The sequence below is a fragment of the Myzus persicae genome, unplaced genomic scaffold (genome assembly GCF_001856785.1).
Source record: "Myzus persicae strain clone G006 unplaced genomic scaffold, MPER_G0061.0, whole genome shotgun sequence".
NCBI lineage: Eukaryota > Metazoa > Arthropoda > Insecta > Hemiptera > Aphididae > Myzus > Myzus persicae.
In genome coordinates, this window is record NW_019101674.1 from 518,649 (window position 1) to 546,626 (window position 27,978).

At 29.0% G+C, this 27,978-nt stretch overlaps 2 protein-coding genes and 1 long non-coding RNA gene across 6 annotated transcripts; 1 reads left to right on the forward strand and 2 right to left on the reverse strand.

Annotated features, from left to right (window-relative positions):
• The first annotated feature begins 1,881 nt into the window (after positions 1 to 1,881).
• Positions 1,882 to 3,930, forward strand: LOC111030036 (probable cytochrome P450 6a13). 3 transcript variants are annotated; one of them, XM_022309346.1, is made up of 4 exons: positions 1,882 to 2,872; positions 3,014 to 3,226; positions 3,355 to 3,606; positions 3,667 to 3,930. In XM_022309346.1, exons 1-4 carry the CDS (start codon positions 1,981 to 1,983, stop codon positions 3,837 to 3,839), a joined length of 1,530 nt encoding a protein of 509 aa, XP_022165038.1. In that variant the 5' UTR covers positions 1,882 to 1,980; the 3' UTR covers positions 3,840 to 3,930. The 3 variants fall into 3 exon arrangements, with proteins under 3 accessions (XP_022165038.1, XP_022165039.1, XP_022165037.1); XM_022309347.1 differs by having other exon boundaries at positions 1,883 to 2,872; positions 3,002 to 3,226; positions 3,672 to 3,789; XM_022309345.1 differs by having other exon boundaries at positions 1,884 to 2,872; positions 3,002 to 3,226.
• Positions 3,931 to 6,096: 2,166 nt separating this feature from the next.
• On the reverse strand, positions 6,097 to 7,041 carry LOC111030061. Its single transcript, XR_002604060.1, has 2 exons — positions 6,310 to 7,041; positions 6,097 to 6,235 (listed from the first exon to the last, which is right to left on the reverse strand). It is a non-coding gene; the product is annotated as an uncharacterized LOC111030061 (long non-coding RNA).
• A 1,731-nt stretch (positions 7,042 to 8,772) lies between these two features.
• Positions 8,773 to 25,771, reverse strand: LOC111030050 (SEC14-like protein 2). Of its 2 annotated transcripts, XM_022309367.1 has the most exons (9): positions 25,482 to 25,771; positions 16,325 to 16,397; positions 14,866 to 14,909; positions 14,123 to 14,450; positions 12,423 to 12,503; positions 12,092 to 12,291; positions 10,304 to 10,452; positions 9,901 to 10,052; positions 8,773 to 9,190 (listed from the first exon to the last, which is right to left on the reverse strand). In XM_022309367.1, the coding sequence occupies exons 1-9, from the start codon at positions 25,536 to 25,538 to the stop codon at positions 9,060 to 9,062; spliced, it is 1,215 nt and encodes a 404-aa protein (XP_022165059.1). In that variant the 5' UTR covers positions 25,539 to 25,771; the 3' UTR covers positions 8,773 to 9,059. The 2 variants fall into 2 exon arrangements, with proteins under 2 accessions (XP_022165059.1, XP_022165060.1); XM_022309368.1 differs by lacking the exons at positions 16,325 to 16,397; positions 25,482 to 25,771 and adding an exon at positions 15,081 to 15,188.
• Between the last annotated feature and the right edge of the window lie 2,207 nt (positions 25,772 to 27,978).

Genomic DNA, 27,978 nt, shown 5'->3' on the forward strand with positions numbered 1-27,978 from the left:
CTTATACGAAAAAGACCTTATTGTTTCAAAATCTATTATTTTGTGTTTTTCAAACTTGAATAACTCTTTTATAGTTCCTGTATTGATAAAATACAAATTATATCTCACAGTAAAAGTTCTCCTTAGTCCTTTTTATGTGGTGAAAATTTCGTTTCTTAGTTATGACTGTAACCGTCTTGGTTATTTACCACGCAAATTAGTTTTTGCTATACTGTACATTTGTAAGACGGTTACAACATATGTGGGTGTAACATTCTCTTAACCATGCCAACAAATTAATTTTGTTGTTAGCCCTAAACCTGGAAAGTTAGGAAGAACAATTATAAAATTTAAAAATATATATATGACGATTGTTTAGAATGCCATGTATTAATAATATAGTTGAAGTTGAACATTGTTAACTCGAACTTCTATAACCCTTATACTTCAACCTCGAGTAAACCAAGCCAGGCTGTACATTTAAAAAGTGTATTAGAAAATGGAGAGGAGTTTAAAAACTAGTATTTTATGGGGCGTAATCGTGTTGCTTTTTTTACATATAAAAAGGTAAGATAGGGGAGAAATCGTGTCTCACCGGTTAATTTAGAGGATTATGTTCTGATTTTTTGAATAATTGACCATTGTACTGATGAATATTTATATATATCTGATTTCATAATACGATGATAATTAGTTTTTTAGTCATAATTCACAATGATGATCGAATAGTCTTAACAACACTTATTGAAGATAATAATTTTATAAAAGTTATATCAAATGTCAATATCCGATAATCTGGTCTCTGATAATTTTAAATTATAATTCATAACTATATATAGGTACTAACTATGTACTTTGGTTCATTAAGCTGCTTATAAATATACAAGATTCATTTATGATTATATAAATTAATGGTATAATTTACCTATTATGTAAACAGAGCATTCAAAATAAAATATGTTTATATGAAATAGATTTTATATGTATGTATCCGTTTATTTGTTTTCAATTCTAAAACACTCAAAGTTAATATTCAAGTACTTTATGAAAAAACCTAAAAAATTTTATTCAACCAACTGTTGACAATGTATGCTAAGTTATACGTGAATGGTTAAATGAGATACGATCATTGATTATCAATTTTCAGTAATGCTTTTAATTTAACTCCACGCCGAACAAATGCTGGTGTGAATTAGCTTGTTAAAACTTTAAGGTTACGAATGTAACCAGTGGTCGAAGTGGGAGGGGGGATACGGAGGGATGACATCCCTCTACTTTTTTGTATTTACATTTTTCATCCCTCTACTTATTTTGTATAGAATAACGCATTCCTCCTAAGACTTGTGTTTTAAAATGAAACAATTATTATGATTTTTATATTTATACCTATGTATAAGAAAACTTTTTATTTTTCGTATAGGCCTAAATCTGAATTGTAAGGCATCCCTCCACTTATTTGGAGCCATTTCGACCACTGAATGTAACCTATTTTGCAATTCGAGAGTAAGCCGTGAAACACGTTCGCGCCCAACCTACCTTTTTACATGCTATCAACGCAGCTCGGTTGTGCTCCGTGAAATACACATAGGTCTTGCCCTTCTAACAGTCGTAGATTTAAACTTAAATTTGAAATAATTAAAAATATTGTTTGCCGCATAGTTACTCATATCTACAGATAAGATAAATTATAATAATAAAATATTCTCGATGATTGCAGTGCTTACTACTTGTTTACACGTATAATATAATAATAATTAGATACTTAAATAACTGTTAGCTCATAGCTATAGTCTCTGTGTTACTGTGTATATTCTATATGATAATACATGTATAATGGTAATTATGAAAAGTAAACAATCATGCGAAGAGCGTTTTATCGCTATAAAATTATATAAATTAACTTGGCTGGGTGCAATTCTGGTCAGTCGTGACTTGTGGGTGATAAATGCGAATTTTGCAGATTCGGGAACAATACTATAATATTTACAATCTTCGAATACTATGATTTTATGGATGATTAATTGTCTGTCTGATTCGTTTACTCTGATATGTACCACAGTGGTGGGTTTACTGTTCTACTATTATTCGACAGCCACGTACGAAAAATGGAGGAAAGCTAACGTGCCGCATTTGAAGCCGGTACCGTTGTTCGGGAACTTTTATAGAACGACGATGATGCTTGAAAGTCTTAACAATACGTACGACAAAATTTACAAACAGTTTCCAGATGAAAAAATGTGTGGGTTTTATCAGATGAGGACGCCTTTCTTGATGATTCGAGATCCGGAAATTATAAACAATGTGCTCATCAAGGACTTTTCGCACTTCACAGACCGTGGGTTTGAAATGGACCCATCTGCTAACTTTTTGGGTAGCAGTTTGTTCTTCACAAATGGCCAAAAGTGGAAGATCATGAGACAAAAAATAAGCCCGGGATTTACATCCGGTAAACTCAAGCTGATGCACAGTCAGATTAAAGAATGCAGCAAAGAGATGATAAATTATATCGATAGGAAATCGAAGACGACTGATCAGTTTGATGTGCACGATATCATGAATAAATATGCCACTGACGTAACTGGGACATGTGCTTTCGGTTTGAAATTAGGCAGTATGACAGACGAAGACAACGAATTTCGAAAGTTTGCGAAATTGATATTTAAACCATCGTTTAGGCTAATTTTTGCCAACACGTTGGTAATGATTTCACCAAAAATATCGAGAATATTAAAAATAAATCCCACCCCACCAGAAGTTGAGGATTATTTTATTTCATCATTCAGAGGTGTAATCGAGTACAGAGAAAAGAACAATGTGAATAGGAACGATTTGGCCCAAACATTAATGCATGCTAGGAAAGAACTGATACTAAATAATAACTCGTATCCTGAAGGTAAGGAATAATGAATATAATATAATATATATTATATAGAGAGAATCGTAAACAACTAAAAAAAAATGCTGTTATTAAATTATTGTTCAAAATTATCTTTTAATTTTGAATTTTTTTTTTTTTTGGTAGAGAAATTTACAGAAATGGATATTATTTCAAATGCAATTATAATGTACTTTGCTGGTGCCGAACCGGTATCCGATACGTTGGGATTTTGTTTACATGAGTTGGCAATAAATAAACAAGTACAAGACAAATTGCGTGAACATATCATCACGAAGATGGAAAAACATGGTGGTGAATTTACCAACGATTATTTGATGGACCTCCATTACGCTGACATGGTTTTATCAGGTAACTAAATTTCTTTATAATTTAAAGCGTGTCTTAAAATATTGTTTACTTAGATACATTCAATATTTTTTCAATAAATAAACAGCTACATATTCTATTATTTTTTAATATTTTGAATTATATTATAGAAACATTGCGCAAGTACAACGGGTCACTTAATATATTTAGAGTAGCTACTCAGACATACCAAGTCCCGGACTCGTCATTAATTATCGAAAAAGGTCAACAAATATTAATACCGGCTTACAGCATTCATCGTGATCCAAAATATTATACTAATCCTGATGTTTTTGATCCGGAAAGGTATTCTCCGGAAGAAAAATTAAAACGACCTAGTGGCACTGATTTGTTGTTTGGGGACGGGCCTCGTTTTTGTATAGGTATTATACATTTTTATTACCAGTATTTTATTTTTGTTTTATTGACTTTTTGGTTTTTAGGTAAGCGTTTGGCTGAATTGGAAATGAAATTAGGTTTATCAGAAATAATTTCGAAGTTCGAAGTTTTGCCGTGTGAAAAGACTGAAAATCCCATTCAATTGGCAGCTGGAGATGCAATTAGACCGAAGAATGGAATTTGGTTGAGTCTGAAACCAATTGTTGTTAATTGTTAATCATACCTGGATATATATAATAGAGTAAAATATAATTGGGTAGAGTCCATATAAAAAACATGCATATTAAAAATTAAAAAATTATATTCAACGGATGGAAAAATAAATATTTAGATTAAAAATAAAGTTTTAACTTATCAGTTATCAGTTATTAGTTATTCTTATTATACTATATAACATAATATATCAAATGTTTTATTGAATATAACGTTGATATTAATAATTTGTGGTTTAAAATGTATTGGACAAAGACAATATGGTCGTTTTAGTGACTGTGGATACGGTATACTTATACTGTCAGGCCGTTGATAAGAAATGTTTTGTCTACTCCATTTTTTAGATTCCGAGCGGAGTCACTTTCTATTAATTTTACAATGCTGAATGTTTTTTAATTTTTAATTTACTTTACGTTTGTCATCACGTTTTGGGTCAGTACAATTTGCTTAGATTTTCTTCAACAGCATATTTTCTGCTAGGATTAAAAAAATTACAAATTACAATTTCAGCTTGCCAAAAGTGAAAAATTCCCCATAACTTTTTTAAATCGGTTGTAAAAACAAACTGTTGTTTCTGATTCTCGTTATTCCTTAATTTGTTAATTAAGGAAAAACGAGAATCAGTACGATAACCCGGTTTTTGAAAAAATTGATTTTGGTTTTTGATGTAAGTCTAAAAAAATATCTTAGGTATATGAAATTTTCACTGATTATTTATATCCCCATTTTCTTCAAAACATTCAATTTTCCAAATATTTCGACTCGTACTTAAATATTTATAGGCATATGACATTTTTGATTTTTATTTGTTTTTTATAAGCTAACGTTGAAATAAAATTGTTCGCTCATTCTAAACACTTGAAAATGTAATACAAAGTTCCTCGCAAGTTGCTCTTATTTTAGATTAAAAAAAACAATGAGCGTAAGTGGACAGTAATTTTTAATGAGCGTTTGATTTAGTATTTTGACAAAATTCGTAAAAATCACGAAAATTTGCAAATTACTTTGAATTAGAAATTTATGAAAATTTTCTTCTTTATATCTTAGATTTTAAAATGTAATACAAGACTCCTTATAAGTTTATCTACCTTTAAAAAAAAATTCCATCGCAAAGTTAAGTTAAATTTTTACGAGCGCTTGAAGTTAGAAATTTTTACAACATTTTTTATTCACTCGATTTCTCATATTATAGCGGTATTATTATTTTGTTGTAATTCAAAAAGGAATCACTGCAGGTAATTTAAATTAACACCATATTTTAATTTTATTAATTCATATGCTTGACAATAAGCTCAAAATATTTTGACTCATTTTAAGCTGTTGACGGACATTTTCAATTTTTTATTTATTTTTATATATCATTAAAAATGTACAAATAAAATTACAGTTTAAAATTTTTAAAATGTTCAACTTGGATAGCTTATACCTTATAGGAATGACGATTTAAGAAAATGTTCAACTTAAGTACGTTATTCGCTGTATCCAAAAAATTAAAAAATATATAAGCACATTTTTTTTTTAGTTGTTTTATGTTTAAATGTGGACGAAATCATAGGTATACTAAATAATCAAGAATGACTTAAGTTTTTTTGTTGTAATTTAAAAATATTATTCGTGGTTACTATTCCAGGGGTGGATATATTTATAATACGGCCACATATACCTAGCGCCTATACATTGTTTATACCTATAAAAAAATTTAACTTCTTTTGAGTTTTTTCGTTGGCATATTTAGTCAACAAATCTTGATTCATTCTTTTTCACTTTGAAGCAACACTTTCGAAATTTCGTTTAGACATAATTAATAACTATCATATACCTAAATCATTTAATAAGTTACAACACAATATTAGCAAAGCCACTACAGTCACAATAGCAAATAGGAAAAGTAAATAACACCTGAATACCTGATTAAATAGTAAATATTATAGTGCTTGCTTACTCTATAGTTTTTTTTTTTTTGGATTAAGATTTCAACTACTAAGATCATTAGCCTGATACTGTGTGGGGGGGGGGGGCACGGTTGGTTGGAACACGTTTGTATATTTGGCAAGGTTGTGTTGCTATAAAAATACGGATTACACCCATCCGAGTGCTAGCAACAACGGCCGGTACTTATTAATGTTGATGTAAGAACAAATGATATTTTAGACATTCAAATTATAATTTTTTTGAAAATAGAACTACATTGCAAAAAAAAACCTAGTGATTGACACAATTAAAAAAAAAAAATAAATAAAATAAAATCCTATAATGTGTTATATCTTGGTAAATTGAATAATTGAAATCAATTTCCTTTTTGTAAAGGTTATATTAACCTATTTCAATGTTTACCTTGATGATTTTATAAATCTGAATCGAATATAGGTCTGATTGTTTGTCTTGCATCAAATTTAATGTCTGAAATACATTTTTAAAAAGAATTCAATTTTTTTATGTAAAATATATGATATTATATTAATAGATATTACTACCTTGGCCGTTTTGTAAGCTACTATCAAAATGTTATCCAATCAACTGTAGAGTTATTTGACTTGTATCTAGTACCAAATATAAAATACAAAAATTGTCAGATAAAATTATAATATTTGTTCTGTACATGCACCATTGTACCTATATAAACATAAAGCTTTAAACACATAATCTTTGATCTTCATAGAATAATGAAGAACATACTAACTTATATTCTCCTCTGATTCTGACTTTCGGCTATCATAATAGGTAAATACGTTGGTAACTGCTAAAATGAATATTAAAAATATTGATTAGATATTTACTAAAACTGTATGTATTACAACCATATTATTATGGGAAAATTCAAAATATAAGTATTTACGTCTGGCGTGAAAATTGCTACCTACTACCCTAAAAAAAAACATTTGAACTATTAATAGGTATCACAAATACATGTGACTTTAGAATAAGCTATCTTCTTCAGATTTATGACCAATATGATTTCGATAAAACTTAACCTTAAAAGTAATCAAAATATTAATATTTATACATAGGTAAAATTTATAATTTTCACCTTCTTGTTAATTTTCTCTCTGATAATTATTATTATTACTTTATTAATTATATGAATTACTTAATGACTTGTATCAATTATTTAATGATATGATTGTTTGATATCGTTAAATACTTCTCATTTTGTGAAATAATAAATGCTTAAAGTTTTTTCTCAATAATTAGGTATGATTGTTTCATATTTATTGTTTACAATTATGATTATCATATTGTGAAGTAGGTACCTAATTAGTAATTACCCATATTGTCGTTTGCTTGTTTAATTTTTTTATTTATTTCAGTTTCTGGCCTTTTCTTCACGTATTATAATTGTATTGTTTGAATTTCCAAAGAAAAAACCCTTGTAGGGTGGATGCATTACTTCCGGGAATAATTTGTACAGTGCGTCGAGGACACGATTTATCGTACATCGTCTTTTTATAGACAGGGCGGCTACTGGTTGCATAAATCCACCGATTGTCGTCTCCTTGCTGCAGTGTTTAGCCATTGTTACCCGGTCTTCTTCATCAATGCTAAGATTTACATTCTGGTAAGAGTTTTTCGCAATTATTCCCATCATTACATTATCGTCGTTTTCGATCGGGCTTATGTTTTCTTTGTAACATATTCGATGGCAATAATCGTCACAGTCTATGCATTTATAGACCGATTTAAACATATTTATTTTACTACAATAAATACATTTATGAAATCCGAATAAAATATTGGTTTTTTGGAAATTATGAACCCGGTTCATGGCAGTATATTTTTTTTGAAACTTGGTTTTCCAATGTATTTAAGATTTAAATAAAACGTTTTGACGTTGCTTAGTGCGTACTTCAAACGAATAGTATTATAGGTATATAGGTAATATATGTTTTAATCGATTTATTCATTTCAGCCAAAGTCAGAGGTCAGGGTTTTTTTTGTTTTAAGCGTGTTGCTATTTTTATGGATCAAAGTCAAGTTGTCAAAAAGATTGAAAACCATCGATTTTTAACATACAGGCATGAAGTACAATAAAATGTAGTCACTACTTTGGTATAGCACACACATTCGGACATTTATTTATTTATGCTGAAAAGATGCACATCTTAAAAACAAAAATGCTTTATTCTAGTTAATTATAATAAAAGTAGGGTAATATACAATAATAATGTATTATTAATACATTTATATAAAACTGAAGATATAAATTAAGAATAATAATATTATATGGTTTGTATTATAGTATAAAATAAACAAAAAACAACAATTCAGAAAACGAATACCTATTATTACGTAATAATTTGATAACACATTTTCTCAAAAAAAAAAAAACAACACAGAATATCAATTTTGGTTTTGTCAACAACATTATACTTACATCTATAACAAAAATTATAATTATTTCTTACTAGTCTACTATAAGGTTATAACAAGGCTCGTATAGACAGTATCGGATTAACAACTTACGTACCACGTTTTATCTATAGGTAGGTATATAATTTGTATGTTTAAGTTTTTGAATGGTATTTTATTTTTGTAACTGTTGTGAATACGATACACATAGTACATATCCATTTATAACAGTTTATATAACACAAGAATACAAAAGTATTTTTTCAGAGTTATAAGACAGCAGTAATAATATATTGGCATTGTAGAAAACATATCTTTGTTACTCTTGAAAATATGATTATTTGTACATTTATAATAAAAACACTTAGATTAATGTAAGATAAAATATTTAATTATTTACAAATTATTATCGGGTTTTTACTCGTCTTAAATCTATATCTCAAATGTCTATTAGAATAAAAAAAATCTTAACATATCTAAAAAATGCTAACAAATTTGATTTACAGGTGTGCTGTCGAGGATGTGGCAAGTACGTACATCAATGGTAAAATTAATTACATTTTAACAATAATTGTGTTTATCATCATTTATCGACAGTATGACAGTCCTACATTACTGTTGAACTGTCGTAAGTTGTTAATGGCGTATGGCATAAAACGACAAATATTAATCTGTTTTACTTTTTTATGAGAGTATATCTGGTATAATATGTATTAGGCATTAGGTATACCTAAACAATTTTAAATTGTAGGAAAAGTATATTCGATTAAAATTTCTAATGGTTCTGATGACGTATAATATAATCATAATGATTACTGTTATTATTACCTAGTCATTAAACGCTATATTATACTTTTATAACTATCGTATGGGTGACTTATTCTTCCATATTCACCATATTATCGATAGTATTGATGGTTTTTTCTTTTACAGGCAATGTGATTCGAACGTTGTATGCAAGTTTTTTTCCACGTATGAAACTATAACTGTTGTCGAATACCACCGTATCTGTCGGAACACAAATCATTAGACAATTAATATTATTTTAGTGATTTCGAAAGGCATATATAGGAAGAGCTAGAATTATTATTTGTTTTAATATCAAACGTGGATAAGAATAATTCTGTATTAACTTACAAATTTTCTATCAAAATGATATCGAATATTTAAAGTTTAAACTTTAAACCATTATTAATAAAATATATGATAATAATAACTATATTCATTAAACATTTGATATTTATGCGGTTCTAATGCATATAACTGTCATTTATAAGTATTTTTCTTCAGATCATAAGAAGTTAAAAGTACTGGTTCCTATAGGTCAAGCTGATAATTAATTTTTTTTTAAAATAAACTCAGAAAAACTTAATAATATATCGTATAAATCAAACAAAAAAGTATTGTTGGTTGAATAGCAACAAGATTATTATCAAGTTATTCTATTTTTTTATTATTATGAATGTGGTTTTTATTTCAGTGTACTTAAAAACTAAAAGATAATAGTCATTTTATAGAAAAATAAGGCCTGAATGAAAATATTCAAGAAAATATATTAAATTTTACAAAAAATACTCCTTGAAATAATGAATGTTAACTGTAGAAATATAATCATGTTGTATATTAAATATATCATTACATATGTGTTTGACTTGTGTGAAAATAACTTTGCTCCAATATATTATAATAATATAGATAGGTAATAAAAAACCAATTACATTCTCCGGTATGTTTGCATTTGATTACTCCAATCTCTTCAAACTCGTGGCATGCGACTTTCTTTATCGGCATAATTACTGTTTGTATATTTTCTGAATCTGTTGCTAATATACCAAATTTGATATCATGTCCCTCGGTTTTGAACTGCCACCTTATGAACAATAGATAAGCGTTCATAAAAATAATAAGATCAACTAGACTTCTGTGTTTGTTTATTTTTTACTTTTGACTTGGCAAAGTCCATTTTTTTTTGGAAATCATGTATCATATAAATGTATTATTATAATTGTTTAACCTTATAAACATTAATAATTAATGAGTTTATTTTTTCAAAATTTTACTTGATATGTTTGCCAATCAAAGAATTTAAAAGTTATATTAATATTTGAATGTAAAATTTACCTCAGAAAACTTTGTGGTACAGTAACTGTATATTTCAGGTATAGTTTATCGCCTTTCTTTATATTTACTAACGTCATGTCATCAGAACTTGTGAGTTTTTTGTCATTTTTTAAATATAGTTCCTTTGGCACTTTTCCTCCTTGGTTTATCTAATAACATAATAACATATTGAGATTGATGGATGATAACAAATAAAGTGATCAAACAATAATAAAACGTATATTAACATCGATATTCGGTATATTATTGTTGAATATTAAACCATGTTTGACTCGTAGTATAAGATAATAATTATATACCTCAATAGTACCGTATAGACAATATTATTATACATGTTATAATATTCATAAATATGTGCAGTCTAATAAATTCATAATCGTTCGGAATTTCAGACTCAAACGAAAATAAATCATCATAATAAAGCACAAACAAACGGCTAAAGTTTGATTTTGAAATTCCGTGTTGGCGGGCTGTCATTTAAAAATGATTTGTGTTAAGCCCCTTTTAAGCACTATATTATCCTTAGAATAAATATTTAATAATTGAGAAACTACCTACTCTTTCAAAATTTGAATTGGGTTCATCAACATTTTCTAAACATTATCCACTAAATAATTGTCAATAAAAAAGGGGGTGCCCGTTTGAAAAATAGAAGTTTGTATCACCATAGAACTTTCCTTAATTATTACAAAAAAAACAAATCAAGAATTTGATAAAACGTCTGAGTATATTTAAAAATTCCATAAATCAGAATTTCAATAATTTCAATATTAATGGAAAAAATTGTGGTGTGAATGCTTGGTGAATTATCCTGTATAATATTATATATAGGTGTATTGTGCAGTGTACGATATATAGCAGTTAATACATTTTATTTACTGCTATGGTAGTATGGTCTATTAGATATACCTACATATTATAGCATTATACTCATGATATTATCGTGATATGAAACGTGATCGCATGTGTGATCGTTTATGAACGAAATAGTGTCTAGCTCTTAATTAGTAATAATTAATAATAATATAACGTCCAAGTTAACATAGTATTATGCTTACAATGACGGGGCACCAGCCGAGTCGATCGTTCTTGTGAAATAATACGCTCTTCGTATTTTAAACGATAGTTACTTGCGCGAATTTCCTAAGTCGGTAGCGATAAAAGTAAAAGGATCGAACAAACGACCACAGAGGCGTAAGTACATACTCAACGCGCATTATACATCATATTATACGTAAATATAATATGTTTGACGATGCGCGTGTCGTGAACGTTTATGAAAGGTGTATTAAGCTATTATATGTTATGTTATTTTTTTTTATGGTCATGGTCTTAAAAAGAGATAAAAATAATAATTATAAAAAACATTTATTGCACGTTTCCGCGGTGCGCTATCAAAGCCAAATAAGCCGAGTGAAGGTAATTAACAATTATTGGAAACAAAAAATCGGATAATCATTTTCTACGCGTGAGCCTTGAAACTTCTTGGTTAGAGGGTTCTTAAAATCAATGGCGTAAGTATTGGCTGCGTATGGTATTTTCGAGTTGCAACTCATTTTTCTATAGAATTTAAAGAAACGCGAAATCAAAATATTTTTGTCTAAATGGATTATCAATTGGAAAAAAATTGTACATTATTAAGCAGTGCCGTAACTACCCTCCGAGGCGCACTTGGAATATTTAATTTTGGCTCTTATTTTTGTCTTATTTTATAGGTATAATTTTCAAATAAATGTAAAAATATTACATTCTCACGTGTTAAACATTTTAAGACGTGTTTTGACTTGCCTTTGTGGTATATCTTGGGTCGCCGTCGGGATCCCTTTGATCACCGCCCAAAAACGCTGGATACTGGTCACTATCGATGGTACTTGCCAACACAGGCTTCCACTTGCTCGGGTCCGCCTTATATATTATGAACTTGCTCATTGTGTTGCCAGTGAGTATGTTTTTAAGTATGTTGAACGCAAAAGCGAACACTTTGGGAGCTGAAAACAGTAAAAAGAAAAAATATGTAACATAATGGTACGTCTTATGTGTGCGTAGTCTGTCTACATGTGTTTTGTCCGGGAAGTGATCTGAGGTGAGAAAAATGATATACATCAACAATTCTACTCACCATTAATCGCGTGACATGCCTTCAATATTTCTGGGTAATTGGCCTCGTACATTTGTAACAAGTTGATTGTCATCTCGGCCGCTATATATTATAACAATAAATTATTGTCAATGTCACATTTTAGTTATTTAAATTTTAAGTGGTTCCTTATAAATATAAAATATGATTAGTATTCCCTTATATGTATGCAATTAGCTGTGTATCTCAACGTGACGACGTACCGATAGTGCACCAATGTACCATAGAGAGATCAGGGAGAATATTTTGAGTGACTTAACACACGAAAAGAAACAGATTAAAATTTTAATATAATATTGTGAAGATGGCGTGTGTACATGCATTTTTTTTAACAATATTTAGAAACGTAATAAGTTTTGACCTCCGGATAATATCTTATATTGCTCAAGATAATCGCAAAACGAACACCAGCTGTATCGAGAGCTATCGATCATTAACAGCTCCTGTTTGACACTTATTTAAATAGGTAGTTACCTAAAAAGTTTACCGTGACACGATTATTGCAATACGTGGACATATGGTATTAATGAGGTAGGTTTTAGTTGGATGATGCCATTTAAAAAATATTAATATAATTCTACACGTTTAACTCTGATATAAAATATATCGGATTCATCAACACTCAAGAATAGATAAAAACTGCCACGATCATAAATGTTAGTCATACTCGAGGGAAAATACTGACTTTTAATTAATTGTTATGTTGTTGTTTTTAAAGTGACTTGTACAATTACTTTGTAATTAAAGTTGTATTATGGTGTCTAAAATGAAGTATAGTTTAATACATACATTTAATAATGAACAGTATGATGCTCTAAAATTATGACCATATAAAAACAATAAAAAGTAAATGACTGGTTAAATGATATATTTCTTTAAAACAGTACCGTAACCAGAAATGTATTAACCTACAGTCCTAAACTTTTTAAGACAATAGCTGTGGTAAAAATGTGTAATCAATAAAATATTTATGTAAATGATAATTTATCGTGGTTGCACCTGATATGGGAGGGGGCACATGCGGCTGCGACCCCAAACTATCTGCCGTGCCTGCTTTATGGTAATTTATAATCGTAGTATTCTCATTATTTAAATTATTCCAAATATACAATTAACTCTTAGTGACTTAACATACAAATATAACACTTTAAAACTATCCATATATTACTATTCTTTTTTTAAAAAATATTATTACTTATACTATAATTGTGTTTCAATGTTTATCATAGATATTCTAACTTCTATACGATTTCGATGAGTTAGATACCTACTAAGGATTAACTGTGTTGTTCGTAGTTGAGTAATATATTTAAATACAAAACTATATAGTTAAAGCGGTGAGTCGATGATTTTATTATTAGAATAAATGTTTAAAAAAATCTAAAATTTTACATTTTTTTTTTTAAATTGTGACTTAGAGTTGACTTTTATTTTTTTATTTCTTTAGGGACAACAACCAATTACCTTTATTTTTAAAATTTTTTTTTTGTACAATATATTTTTATAAACATTTTGACTTCTAAAAATATTCAATATTGAAACAACTGTTTTTTTTTTATTTTGGTTTTTGACTCGAATTGTAAACGTTAGTACATGGATATATTATGTACTTGATATCAACTATGCAATATAATATGGCAAGAACTAGTATAATGGTGCTCACATAATAATGAATAATTTACCTGGTCTCCATGTGAATTGCCTGAGGTTGAAGTCGGTCAGGTCGACGATGCAGCACACCTGCGAAGCTTTTGGACCATGCTTCAGCGATGATTGCCTGGCCACTTCTAAGTACGAGTCAAGCTTTTGTGCTAAGAACCTGACCATGTCCTTTGGTGGGGCTGATTTGAGCAGGCCACACACGTCGAACCCGGCGAACGGAAGCACGACCACAGGCGATCCCTCCTTGTCATAGCCGCTGATACCACTCGGCATGTAATCGACCAGCACTTGGGGTGGCTGCCAACCGTCATCTTTGTTGATCGACCACTCTTCCCGCCATTTCATTGACTACAATTTATATAATAAAATATTCACTATACAGTATACTTCAGCAAACAATTTTTTTTTATACTGAACGAATTTATTCAAATTGTACAAACACAATTTTACTCAAAATATGATTACATATTCGAATAACAAGATGTAATCTTGACTGCTCGACAACGGTATTCATAAAATATTTTTGATACTATACAGTAGGTAATAGGTATATACTGAATACCTACACATAATTTAATAAGTATTCTGAAGATTTTAAGAATTGACTCAATTTGATAGAACTATATTATATATTATTATTAAACTTTTCATTCGAATAAAAACATCAAATAGCTAAGTCCTCATTCAGTCACTTTTGATTAAGTGCTTCTGAATATTATTTCTGAATCGTATATATATATTTTATTAAAACTACACTACTCACTGTTCTCAACATGTCTTCTGCTAGTTTAGGATCGAAGTTTCGAGCTGTAAAATATAAAATGAAATAAATGTAATATTAATTTAAAAATAAGTTCAATATGCATATTTATATACAATAGAGTTACGTAAAATATATTTCATGACATATCCATATATTATTTTTTGAATATTACTATCAACTATCAACTATAAAATAAAAATTCATCAAAGTCAAACTTTTGGCTATCCATTTTCAAGTCTATTTGTAAATTGAATCGACGTTTGTGGTTTATGTTGTGTACTTGTGTTACATGTACCTGGCGGCGTGCAGGTATTTAGATATTAAATACGTTAGTGGGTACTCCCACATTAATAGTTGTCCTTAAAAACGTCTGCAATATTATACTATTTAATACGTATTTAATATTTATTAATCATATAGTATATTGACTATAAGACTGTATGAAATATTATCTTGTGAAGTAGGTCAATATTTTTGTGATATTTGGTCGTCATACGCGGATGCTAGATAATTAGCAATGCATAATTTATGCACTCTGGTAGAGTGATGCTAAATTTTACTGCGTCTATTCTTAATTATTGAATATACCTACCTGCTTATAATAATCAGCTACCTACCGATATCTAAACGATTGTCGAATCAATTAAATATTTAAACATGATGAAGGTCACATGTAGGTAATGTCGATGTTAATAAAAATGTCGTTCACCCTATTGTTTTGCTTTATTCGTGAGATTATCAATTTACATTTAATATTTATAGGTAAGAACTTAGTACTATCTATATAATATATATTATTATACCTACATATATCATTATTGACTATTTTACAGTGAAACCTGCATTAACGGACACCTCACGGCTCACATGAACGAACAATTGATAAGGACATAATATGATAATGTCTCGGAAAAAAAGACGGGTATTTATATGTGCCCGTCTATATATCAGACACCTGTTTATAACGGGAACTTATGACGGTCATGTGGCTGTCCGTTATACGTATACAGGTCCCACTGTATGTAGAGTTATAGAAACAGAAGATGTTGATATAATATTGTCATAGGTAGTCGTTTTTCTAATGAACCCGGAACCCCGCAGGATAATGACACATAGAGATATAGTTAAATATAGACAACCAGCATACCACCATTGATAACGCACAATATGTGGATAACTTGAGAAGGCTTTGCATAATTCTCTGATGAAACCGAATTTTTTTCTACTTTTAAATAGCACGTATTATTATACACCACGCGTTTAACTCGAGTCAGTGAACTTATCGGCGCATAATAAAATACGGCCATTCACTTTAAAAATGCAACGGTTATCGTTTGTTAATTTAAAAATAGGCCTGTGCCCTATTCTAATCGTACAAATTTCATACAATATTAAGTAACAAACTAATACAATGTACACTTGTGTTTCATAAATCATTTAAAATAAGTAAAACTATTACCTTCGAGCCATCTGAGTAAAAAGCAGTCATCATATTTATCATCCAATTTCAAGTCTGCAACGCTTCTTCGCAACTGAAACAACGCGAATGCAATATTATTGTTACAGTTCATAATATCGACTTATTGTATTTTTAAATGTATATCATACACAAAACTTGTCACTCAGCATTAGTTCCTCCTCGGATTAATATAATATAATTTTAGTTATTGTTAAATAATATAAGGTGTTGTGTGTATGCGATCTATCTGCTGTAGCGTGCATATATAGTAGTATAACTTTAATGTTATAGGCTATTTATTTTATATATACGAATGGATTTTTGGTATTTATAATTTTTGCTTTTAAACAAATGTTTCATACATTTATATAAATAGTAAACAATTCATTTTTTTTAAACATTATTACTCATATTTATGTTTTATATAGGTACCTAAAATTATTCTTAATACATTACATATTCGTACATAATAAACGAAACCACGGAGGCTCGTTACAGAAATAATTTCAAGGGTAGTTTATAAGCCACACTCAGTGAAAATAACAAATTTAATTTTATAATATGTATATAAGAAAAATATTTTTTCTTTTAACATTTGTGGTGGGGTTCAGGAATCCCTCTGTATAGATAAAAAAAATATGCCCACTATCATATACAGGAAACAATCTTCACAGTTTAAAATAAATTATATTATGAAATCATCAATAGGTATGTCATATGCAAAATAAAAAAATAATAAAACCAATAAGTACCTAAGTAAAAATGTTTAGTATTAAGTGAATCTAGAAAACTATAATTTTATAATTTATAGCCTAAGTTAAATTAAATACTGAAAATGTACTTATATTAATTAGCATGAAGATTATAAAATAGCTACACAATAATATTATTAATTACATTTACACAATATATTACATTTTGTGTATAAATGAAATAATACAAACTCTAAACTGTCTAAACAGTTTAAAGTTGTAAACCCAAAATATCAATTTTGATATTGTGCAGATTGTCCATTAATTTTTTTTTAAGCGATAGCCACTGCCCAGAGCCCAGTATGTTTTTTATATAATTTGAGTTCGTTTGTACTATTTTAAAATATTGTAAACGCCATCGTCAATAACCACAATAGTGCGAATCACGTATATGTCTCTGTACAGAAATGCATAAAAGTTACAATATATATTTATGTACTTCACTCTATTATTAGTTTGAATTTCAGCCAGCTATGCGAAATGTTATTGCTTGTATTCTCGAAAGTACATAATATATAACTGATAATTGAACATTTTTTTTGAGAATAATTCATATATTATTAATTTGAACCAAATTCGTGTTAGATAACTGTACATCAACCAAAGAAAAAACATAGAAAACACATTGAATGAGTGAAACAAAAATGTAACTGCCATTCACTGATATCTGTATAATAATGACAAATTAAAAATTAGTACCAAACGGCAAACAATCATAATATAATAATATAAGAAATGTGTGTATTAATATTATATTTTATGACGATAATGTGCATAATAAAATATATTATGATACACGTTGTTACATAAGACATGACGTCGTGTACTATGTATAGAGTTTGTCAATAATTTAAAAAAGATCACATATTCTGTTTTCACCTTACAATACTAATAATTATACTTATCGAGCCCGCGTCAGTTATATACAACTTGTTATACGTAAGTCGATGCTATATAGTGTTCGATTGCGGATAATAATAATGTTTATAAAAAGTAAAAACGTACGCAATAAGATAACATAAGCAGTGACTAATGTGTGTGTGTGTTGTGTGTATACGTATAACAGTTCCCGTTGGCTACCTCTGCAGCAGTTGCCAACGCGTGGACCAACTTAGGCGGTGAAAGTTACATGGATTGTTTTTTTTTTTTAAAGACGAGACTTGTTACACAATCGACAACGTCGTAAATCATTCTCGAAAATCATTCGGTGATTTAGGTCCCCACCCCTCCAGCATCACGCTGTACATACCTACATAAACATCACGCGCCTGCAGATAGATATATTATTATGTGGTTACCTTAAACGCACACAAACATAAATACATCAAGCTGCGGCGATACCGAGTATATAATGACAATAATAATAATAATAATAATAATAATAATAATAATGTATAATTACTCAATTTCTTATTGAAATCTTACTATAATATTGACGTGTGCCATAGCAAAATAAAAAAAAAGTCAGACGACCTTGACCCGTTTGGTATTGAAAGTGCTAGATTGACAAAAGATTGAACGAATTTAACAAGGAATGCGTATATTAACCTACAGTGATAAAGCGTAAAGTTCGCACTTTTGCACAACATAAATGCCCAATGACGAATAATTTTTATCAAAATAACAAAACTCTAAACAAACAGCTATTATATAATAGGTGTGAAGGTTTACTTATTAGCAAAATTATGTTTATGTTACGATTCGAGTCAGTTAACTATAATCATTGAAATGTTACGCAGTACAAATCGAAAAACGCACGCAACGCATGGCTTACGATAACAATGTATATATAATAACTGTTATGATAAATGATATTAAGGTTTTAATGTACAACAAATATATGTATAGAATTAGAGTATCTGTCAAACCGTCCATAACTTCGTTTAAAATAACTTAAATTTAGTACCCTGGAAAATAATATTTTAAATACACTTTACACAGGTATACGAAACTCATAAAATACTTGTTTTGAATTTTGCAAATATAATTTTAAAATATCTAGACCCGAGGACAAATAGCTGTACCGTTTAAGAATACTACGTATTGTATAAGGTAATACCAAGGTATACTATCGTATAGCGTGTGCTGTCACTGTTGTATAATGTTAACGACGATAAAACATAATGATATCTGAAAAGTTCAATGAATAATATATTCCAATGAAAGTAAAATTAAATTTGACTTTAACGATAAACATAGTTAAAACCCCGAGTTGTTCTCGAGAATAAAAATACGTGAGCTATAGTTGATAGAATGTTGAAATAATCACTGCGCGTTTATGACTTACGAGATAATAACACTATAACAGATGTCTTATAAATATCAAGATCTTCTAAATAAGCAACAAAATATAGTATGCCTAGAACATAATATTATAACATACTTTCTTTCCATTGTTAAATAAAACAAAAAAATAATGGTAGTCAGTTATATAAATTGAGGTTTACAAATTGTTGACTAATTATACATATTATTACAACAAAAAATATCATGTCTTTTTAATACGTAAAAAATAAAAGTATAAGAATTCACACTTACTGTGGGGTATTTTTTACCTGGACGTTTTTTAATAATAAAATACATAATGATATTAAAAAAAACGTAAAATTGTCTAATGATTAAGGACGATAATTGTATCAAACAATAATTGCACTAAAATACTCTCGTATTATATTATAATATCGAGTATCATATTAATAATTAATATCATATTTTTACTTATTATTACAAACAAATTTTGCATAAAAGTTCGAATTCAAATTTAAATGAACACAAAAAAACTTAATATTTTATAATTGATTAAATATATTGTGATATACATAGACATATTAAATATTAAGAAATATAATATCATCAAAATCGTTACCGTATATTTTTGTATATAAAAAAACAAATATACGACAGTTAAGTATAATACTTAATACTCATAATAATTATTACATGCATTTTTATCTCATATAGATCGCTTTATTTTCACGTCATTTTTTTAAGCAATTCTTTTATCGCACTGTCGCGGCCGTAGATAATATGCAGCAGCAATTCGTCACCACACGATGGCATTAACATTAAACAGACTACGGAGTACGGACTCATGATTGATATAATATACAAGGCTGACATTTTGATTTCCTGATGGCTAATCGTTATTATTTATTATTCTGAAGATCACATAGATTTTCATGCAATAGTCGTTGCGATGAATACAATATTACCTAAGTAAGAAGAAAAAATAATAATTTCCCAATAAATTCGTTTTTGGATTAGAAAGATAAAGACGAATGACTTCCATTAAGCAACAAATAACAAATATAAACGAAGGCTTATGTCGACCATTAATTGATTTTTAAATGTGTGATATGTGGATTGAAAAAATAAACATTTACAATTTATTCCGGTATCAATTTGCTCACTTTAATATGATTTAAACTTTTTTATTTCGTGGACTGGTCAGATTTCTATTATGGAGGAAGTAATGCTTAATGTAATCCAAAATATTGCACAATATTATAATAGTAATACATTAAGATCACACACATTATACTCACCTTAAACTAAAAATAAACTATTAGATATAATTTCTAGTATCTACAAGGCATTTTAGGCATTGTAGTTCGCTACCTACTTAAATAATTTAATTTCGATTTATACTGATTATTTTTTAACACGGCTTTAGGAATAGGCAATTTTCATACACGAATGACATAATGAAATAATATAACCATAGTTATTATTATTATAATTTGTAACAGAGATAATTGCTTGTTTATGTAATCGTAGAATAATATTAAATCCATGACTTGGAATGGGACTACTGCAGTAATAATATTGTAATACATTTTTCATTTATTAGGTATATACTATATATATATATTTCTGAGATCTATTATTTAGTAAGATTAAATTCAAACGGAGAAAAATAACTTATTATTATTTACTAATTTGTTATATAAATACAATTTTAATATTAAATTATATTTATTCGTAAATGCATGAAAATTTAAAAAAGAGGAATGATGAAATTACAAAAACAATTAATGTTATACAGTTGGCATACTTTTCATCAATGATAGATGTGTATATTTCATATGATTTTGAAATATCTTTTTCTCATTTGTATGAGGCGGTAATTTAACTTCACGACGCGGAACCGCAATGTATACCTATATAAATTAATTATTACATAAAAATAAGGTCGAAATTGCTCATCCGGGATCTATGACGTATTGACGTTAACATTATTTAGCTCGGAGCAGCCAATGAAGGGTTGTAGAGTTGAAATTCGTACATAGATCCCATGGGCCATGGTCCACGAACTAGGTGCATTATGGCCCGCGTTTGTTTGTTTTTCTCAAAAAGCAAAAACTATATTCGGAGGCCGAGTCTACGCGTTAAAAAAGGTTAAATCAAAACGCAAATAATTCCGGAAGGCTTAAACTTCTCACGAAAAGCAGAGAGTTTTCCATACTATTCACCTCTCCGTGGATGTCACCCGAATACTCAAATCTTACCCGTACATATAAAACTAATGGTTACTTGTCTAGTGAATTATTCTCCGTGTTGTTGTACAATTAATAGAATAATACCTACATAAACTATTTTTTTGCATTTCATTACTTACCTTTTTACCTCGTATAAACTCATATCTCATAAGCATATTAGCCATTAGGCGTATTAACACTATTAACGTATATGCAGCCATGCAGGCATGATGTCTAGTCTACAACGACCTATACAGAGATGTTTGGGTGATGACTTTTTTTTCTTTTGTCAATTGGGCCTGCCTCCGAGTCTTCCTTCTTTCAAAGGTGGCAACCCTAACTGCGACTTTTGTGACTTGTTATATTCTAATTGAAACCATTCCCGCCCCAAAACAAGCCCGTTCCTGCAGGGGCACCAGCAGAAAAACAACTCAGTGAGTGCAAAATTAAATGTATGTGATATACATATATCGGTAGTTACATATTTACATCATTATACACTGATTTTTTGGTTCATAAAAAACATCCCGGTGGGTGCGATGGCACCCTCTGGCCCTTCTCTACGGGCGTCCCTGCCCGTCCCGACTTTATATACTTAAATGTCTAATTAAATATTTATTGTAATAATATATTGTATAGTGTCGGTTCGCGTTCTGCAATCGTTATGTATTATCGTGAAGTCATTAATATTATTAAAAAAAAGTTGTAATATTAACGTGTGAGACGGCCGCGGCGGTGGTCACGGACTTATCGTTTTTCGGTTTGCGGTTCGCTAAACCGCCTCGTGGCAGATCGACTGTTTTGTGAGAGGAGAGTGTGCTACAGACGCCGCCGCCGTCATCATCGTCGTAGCCGTTCGCGTCCGTCATCATTAGTGTCGACTGTCGAGAAAAAACGAAACCAGACGCACCGCAACGACTATATATGCGCGCGCACGCTAATTAAAACAGTCCCGGTTACGAAACTTGTAAACTTGTATAGGACACATTCGGTCAAAATTTATTATGATAATAATATTACACGCTTATCTGCTGTACGATAATATAATAATAAATAATAGTAATAATAATAATAATGAAATAAACGCCGGGCCGATGGTATTGCACTAATGGTTTTACACTTTTACCATAACAAACAAATGTGTATAGTACAAAACGCTATACTAAAATTAATGGTGTACCTATATTGGTTACTATTGAATTGGTATGTCATTAAACTTTGAAGAGTATATCAAAAGAATTTTATATATTACGAGAAAACCCCGGGTGACATTAGAAAATTTGTTTCTATAATTCATTATTTTTTAACTTTTTCTTATACTACAAAATACCATAAGGTTTTGGATTTTGTTTAATATTTTAGGATTTTAGAATCTTGCAACTATGATTCAATAATTTTTAAGCGCCGAGAATCGAGATCTGAACTTAAAACACCTGTAATTATTTTACAGGGTGATTTTTAAAATATGAACATCGTGTATTATTTTATCAGTCGACTTTTGTAATTTTATTTTTAATAACGACTTATATTTTAATTACATAATATGACACAGAATATAGTTAATAGTTTTCTATAAATACTTGAAGGTAAAAATATTTAAAAAGCTAATTTTTACTCTTCAACAAAACTTTTTAATAATACCGTGTTTTTGCTAATTTATACTCAAGATGACATCGACGTTTATTATTATAATTACTTTTGTCCGATAAGTTTTTTACCACCCATAATAAGTATTTAATATCATAGTTATTACTTATTTTTAGTAAAAAAAGTTTTTGTGTAAAATAAATTACAAGTTATAATTATTTTATGAATTTGTACAACTTTTTTTGCATTAATATGAAGAATCAGTTTTCACATTTAGTTAATATCATATTTATTTTTAATGAAAAATAATATTTTATTTACTAATATATTATTATTGTGTAACTAAAACAACAATTTTTGTTTCGCATAGTTAAATTGCAATACATTTGTTTGCAAATGTTATCTTCAATTTTAACTTCCAATAACATTTTATCCTAATATTATAGTTAATAATAGTAAGCAAAATTTTTAAAATATAAATTTTGATTTACATGCTGTTTATCATAATACATTTGATTATAGGTACTTATAAACATTGATCTGTATTCATATTTTATCAAAATCGTACAATATTATTTGCATCACGGATATAACCCAGAAGTACGCTACCTAGTAAGAAACTCAAAATTCGCATTCATACGACGTGCTATTGGCTAATAAAGATATGTGTCGTTAATAATTCATCAACCAGTATGCATGTATTATGATAACATTATTATATCTAACCTAACCTTTACAAGGATCAAATAAATCGAATCCGTATTTCCGTGTTATAAACGTAGGTGCATTGTACATACTACATAAATACATAAATATATAATTACTTGCATGAATGCCAATATTTATAGTAACTCAAATCCCTCAATGGAAAAATTTAAAAAAATTTAAATTATCGATTAACTTCAATCGTTAAAAATATAGGTATCTTCGATCTAGTTATTTCACCATTTAAATTTGTGAAATTAAAATAAACCTATCATTAGGTGTCCATTTCATACAACCATTATCTACAATATATAGGTATGATATGTATATTTACACAATTATATCATACAGCTTATTTGTTTCATTTAGTTTTTTCTCTAACTGTATTATATTATAAATATTTTGTTGATCTTATTAAATTGGGTCAACAATAATAAAATAATTTCGGGTTATAATGTATAATATTTCAGGTACCTATGTACCTTGTGACCAGAAAAAAATCATTACGAAGACAAATATGAGTTAATAAACTACCTACGATATCATAATATAACGACGATTGTTGCCTGTCGGGAGCTCTAATAATAATTAGCAATTTATAAATATGCACAAAAAGTGACTTAAAACATAATATTGAATTGTATTTAGCCGTTATACGAGTTAATACGCGTCGCTGTAATATAAAAACGAAGACAAATAATAATTATAAATCATTATCTGACGCGGATATATCAAAGATGTATATAATATATTGAAGAGAAATTGTTCCAACTGTTCTGAGTCTAACAACCTTACACACACAGCAATAGTTGAAAAATATAAATATTTTCAAAAAATTTTTATTCACTCGGTTTTGGCAATATTTCAAACACATATTATTATCAATTATAATAAAGTGCATAATTAGCTACAGTAAGATTTAGAGCTACATTTGGTTTGGTTAATTGAAATCTAACCTAAGTTGACTTTAAAAACCGACTTGAACGAATCCAAAGACTTTGACTTTGTTTAATTGCTCATAAAATTCTCATGGTATGTAAGCCATTTGAGGAATTCAGCATAAAAATATGATCAAATCCCAACTTCATAGTCAAGGCGGCAATAATAGGTAAACATGGATTTAATGCGTATTCAAGAATTAATAGCAATACAATTGATTGCCCAAAACTCGTAGAATATACTAATTTTAAAGTAGGTATCTACAGCTATAACGTCTGTAATCCACAACTATTTTTTACTGATTTTGGTAAAAATAATTTCATTAAATACAACCCATTAAACCACTTGTAAATGTCTTGTAGTAACATCTCTAATTTTGAATTATTTTATGATAGGGATAACAATTAAAAATGATATGGCTGTATGAGACACTAATATTGAATTTTAACATTAATTTATAATCTTATCTAGTCTACAACTATAAATTAATATTTATTTATCTCACATTATAGGTGTATATAGTATATATTATATGTATATTTATATCATTCCTGAAGCTATTAATAAATTGTACACGTGCTGCAATATTATTCTCCGACTAATAACTGTTTTACGCGCTGCACTACATTGTTATGTAGACTACATAACCCCTCGACGGTATCTCATGAAATAGAAATAATAGAAATAATATCATACCTTCATTAGGGCGAATCTCTGATCATCGCTCAGATCCAAATCGGTTCTTCTAGACATATTTCGTGTGATATTTTGCAGTAAGTCGACGGTTAAATTGAATGACGTGCAGCCTTACGAAACGGACAACTGTGATAATATGCCAACAAAATATTATAACTTCTGAGACCGGCGTATGAAATGAAAACGGAACCTTATTCACATTCACCGCGGAGTGTACTCCGTGCGAACTGCCGACCGATGGACGACGCGACGGCAGCGGCGGCGGTCAACCAAAGGAAATGCAAACGAGGAACTCTTTGCCCTACCACCGCGTACACCTAAAATAATAATAATAATATTATCTATTTGCTGCACTGTTGGGGTGACCTTAACACACTAATATCAAACGCAGATACAAAATGTGTATATTATAGACGGGGGTATAAATGCAATAATATGTGCGTAGTGGTGTGTGTATATTTGCTTATATACATAGTTTAAGAATATCATAAAATAATTTTAAAAAAAAAATAATAATAGACGACAGAAAATGACTTATATATTCACGTACAGGTCGTGATAATATATTTAGTCATCGAAAATGCCTGTAATTTATGTACATTAATAGCTGCCATGTCCGTGTGCAATGTGCTTGTATGCTAATTTAAAGTACCTACAATAGTATTACAAGATTCTGCACGAAGGGCGTGCAGCAATAAGGAAAACATAATATTATACTTAGGTACCTATATTATGGTATACATATTAATTAGGTGTGATATTTTAGCATATTTTGTAAACATCTACTTGTTTGTAGTTATTGTTATATTTTATTACACTATAGTGTAAATGTCGTTTTATGTTAAAAAGGTGTTTTAACATAAAACGTACCTACTACCTAGGTGTGCATAAATCGTCTGTGGAAAATCGATGAAAAGGAAAATTGATAATATAGCTTAACATAATATAGTTGGTAGGTAAATATAACATGCATTACTATTATATATCTAGGATATTCAGAAAGCATATTAAATATTAAACCATTTATAGTTTTGTATACTAATATAGTAATATATGTACCCTAATAATCGTGTAGTAAAAATAATGCATACCTACCTACCTATATTAAAAAACTAGCTGAATCGCCCGGCTTCACCCGTGTGTGGTTTTGTTTTTTTCATATTTACAATATATCCCTATAACTTCTCTGAACAATACTTATCTACACGACGGACAAAAAGGATAGGTTGCAGGTGGCTGGAAAGTGGAAACCCGTAGTGGGCTGCCATGAGCCCGTGCCGTGCAGCACAATACCTACGTATTGGCGATGAATAACTATAATTGTTAATTACTCCACTAAAACGCAACATTTTTGAAAATCCTTTCGTATTGCACGGTGAAAATATGAGAAGAACCTCTATACCAAATTTCAAGTTCGTACGTTGCATAGTTTTTGAGTTACAGCGATCAGTGACTAAGTGGCATTTGGATTTTATATGTTTAGATGTCCAATTAAAAAATATAGAATTTACAGTCTTACATTTTTTTTCTTATTTTTGTATAATATTATACATTCAAGGAAAAAAGATACTATATCTATAAGATAACTTGTTATTATAATATTGTTATCATAATTAATTGATTGTTTATTATTATTGAAATTGCTATATTTTATTTTTAATTATAAGATGTATTACCTATACAGTATGTCCGTAGCACCAAGTTCAGATGACCTTGTCAGAAAAACTTTAAAATATTACAAAAAGATATTCAACACACGAAATGAATATTGAAATGAGGAAGAGATTGGTTTCAATATAGTGAGCCAGTGAGGTTGAGTAATTTAAAATTTAAATCCACAGATATTATATAGAATAATATGTAAACGTATATTCTGTATAATAATTTATATTTATTATTTATATCTATGTTTAAATTCGTTGTTGAATCACGACTGGATAGTCTGGATACCAAGTACCAACTTCAGCCATGCCCAGGGTTGCTACCCGTCCCGTCTTTCATATTGTGACAGTCCTGTTTTAAATAAATCTGTTCCGCGTCCCGTGTTAATAAAAAACGGTAAACATTTAATCCTGTATTCGACAATATCTAGAATAATAAAAAAAAAAATTATCTTAAGAACTTATTGATGTTTTAATTGATTGTCCCGCATTCGGCACTTGGAAAGGTGGTAACCCTGTGGCCATGCTCCATTTCCCTGCAATATAAAAACATCACAACCATAGAACCTTTTACTGAGTATAAGGTCCAATATGATCAATTCACAACAACTTCTCTTCGTAAAACTTTATACAGCAGATTGTTTATCAAAATAAAAACGTATGCGAAAAAAAGTTATTTAAATTTTCAAAAATCTCTAATATTTATGACTATTATTTAATTTATCGTATATTTGTCTAAGACTTTTTTTTTGTATAAATTGTTATAAACTGAATATTTATAATATGTATAAATTAACACTCAGTAAATCTAAAAAAAAATTTTGTTTTTGTTAACT

What these genes read in the sequence shown, in the direction of transcription:
- LOC111030036 (XM_022309345.1), top strand. Translation starts at nt 1,981, where the DNA reads ATGATTTTATGGATGATTAATTGTCTGTCTGATTCGTTTACTCTGATA. An exon ending in CGCTGACATGGTTTTATCAG is followed by an intron (nt 3,227 to 3,354) that starts GTAACTAAATTT and finishes ATTATATTATAG; the next exon opens with AAACATTGCGCAAGTACAAC. An exon ending in CGGGCCTCGTTTTTGTATAG is followed by an intron (nt 3,607 to 3,666) that starts GTATTATACATT and finishes TTTGGTTTTTAG; the next exon opens with GTAAGCGTTTGGCTGAATTG.
- LOC111030050 (XM_022309367.1), bottom strand. Translation starts at nt 25,538, where the DNA reads ATGTCTAGAAGAACCGATTTGGATCTGAGCGATGATCAGAGATTCGCC. An exon ending in GCAATTCACATGGAGACCAG is followed by an intron (nt 12,504 to 14,122) that starts GTAAATTATTCA and finishes TATAATATATAG; the next exon opens with CGGCCGAGATGACAATCAAC. An exon ending in GGCATGTCACGCGATTAATG is followed by an intron (nt 12,292 to 12,422) that starts GTGAGTAGAATT and finishes TACTGTTTTCAG; the next exon opens with CTCCCAAAGTGTTCGCTTTT.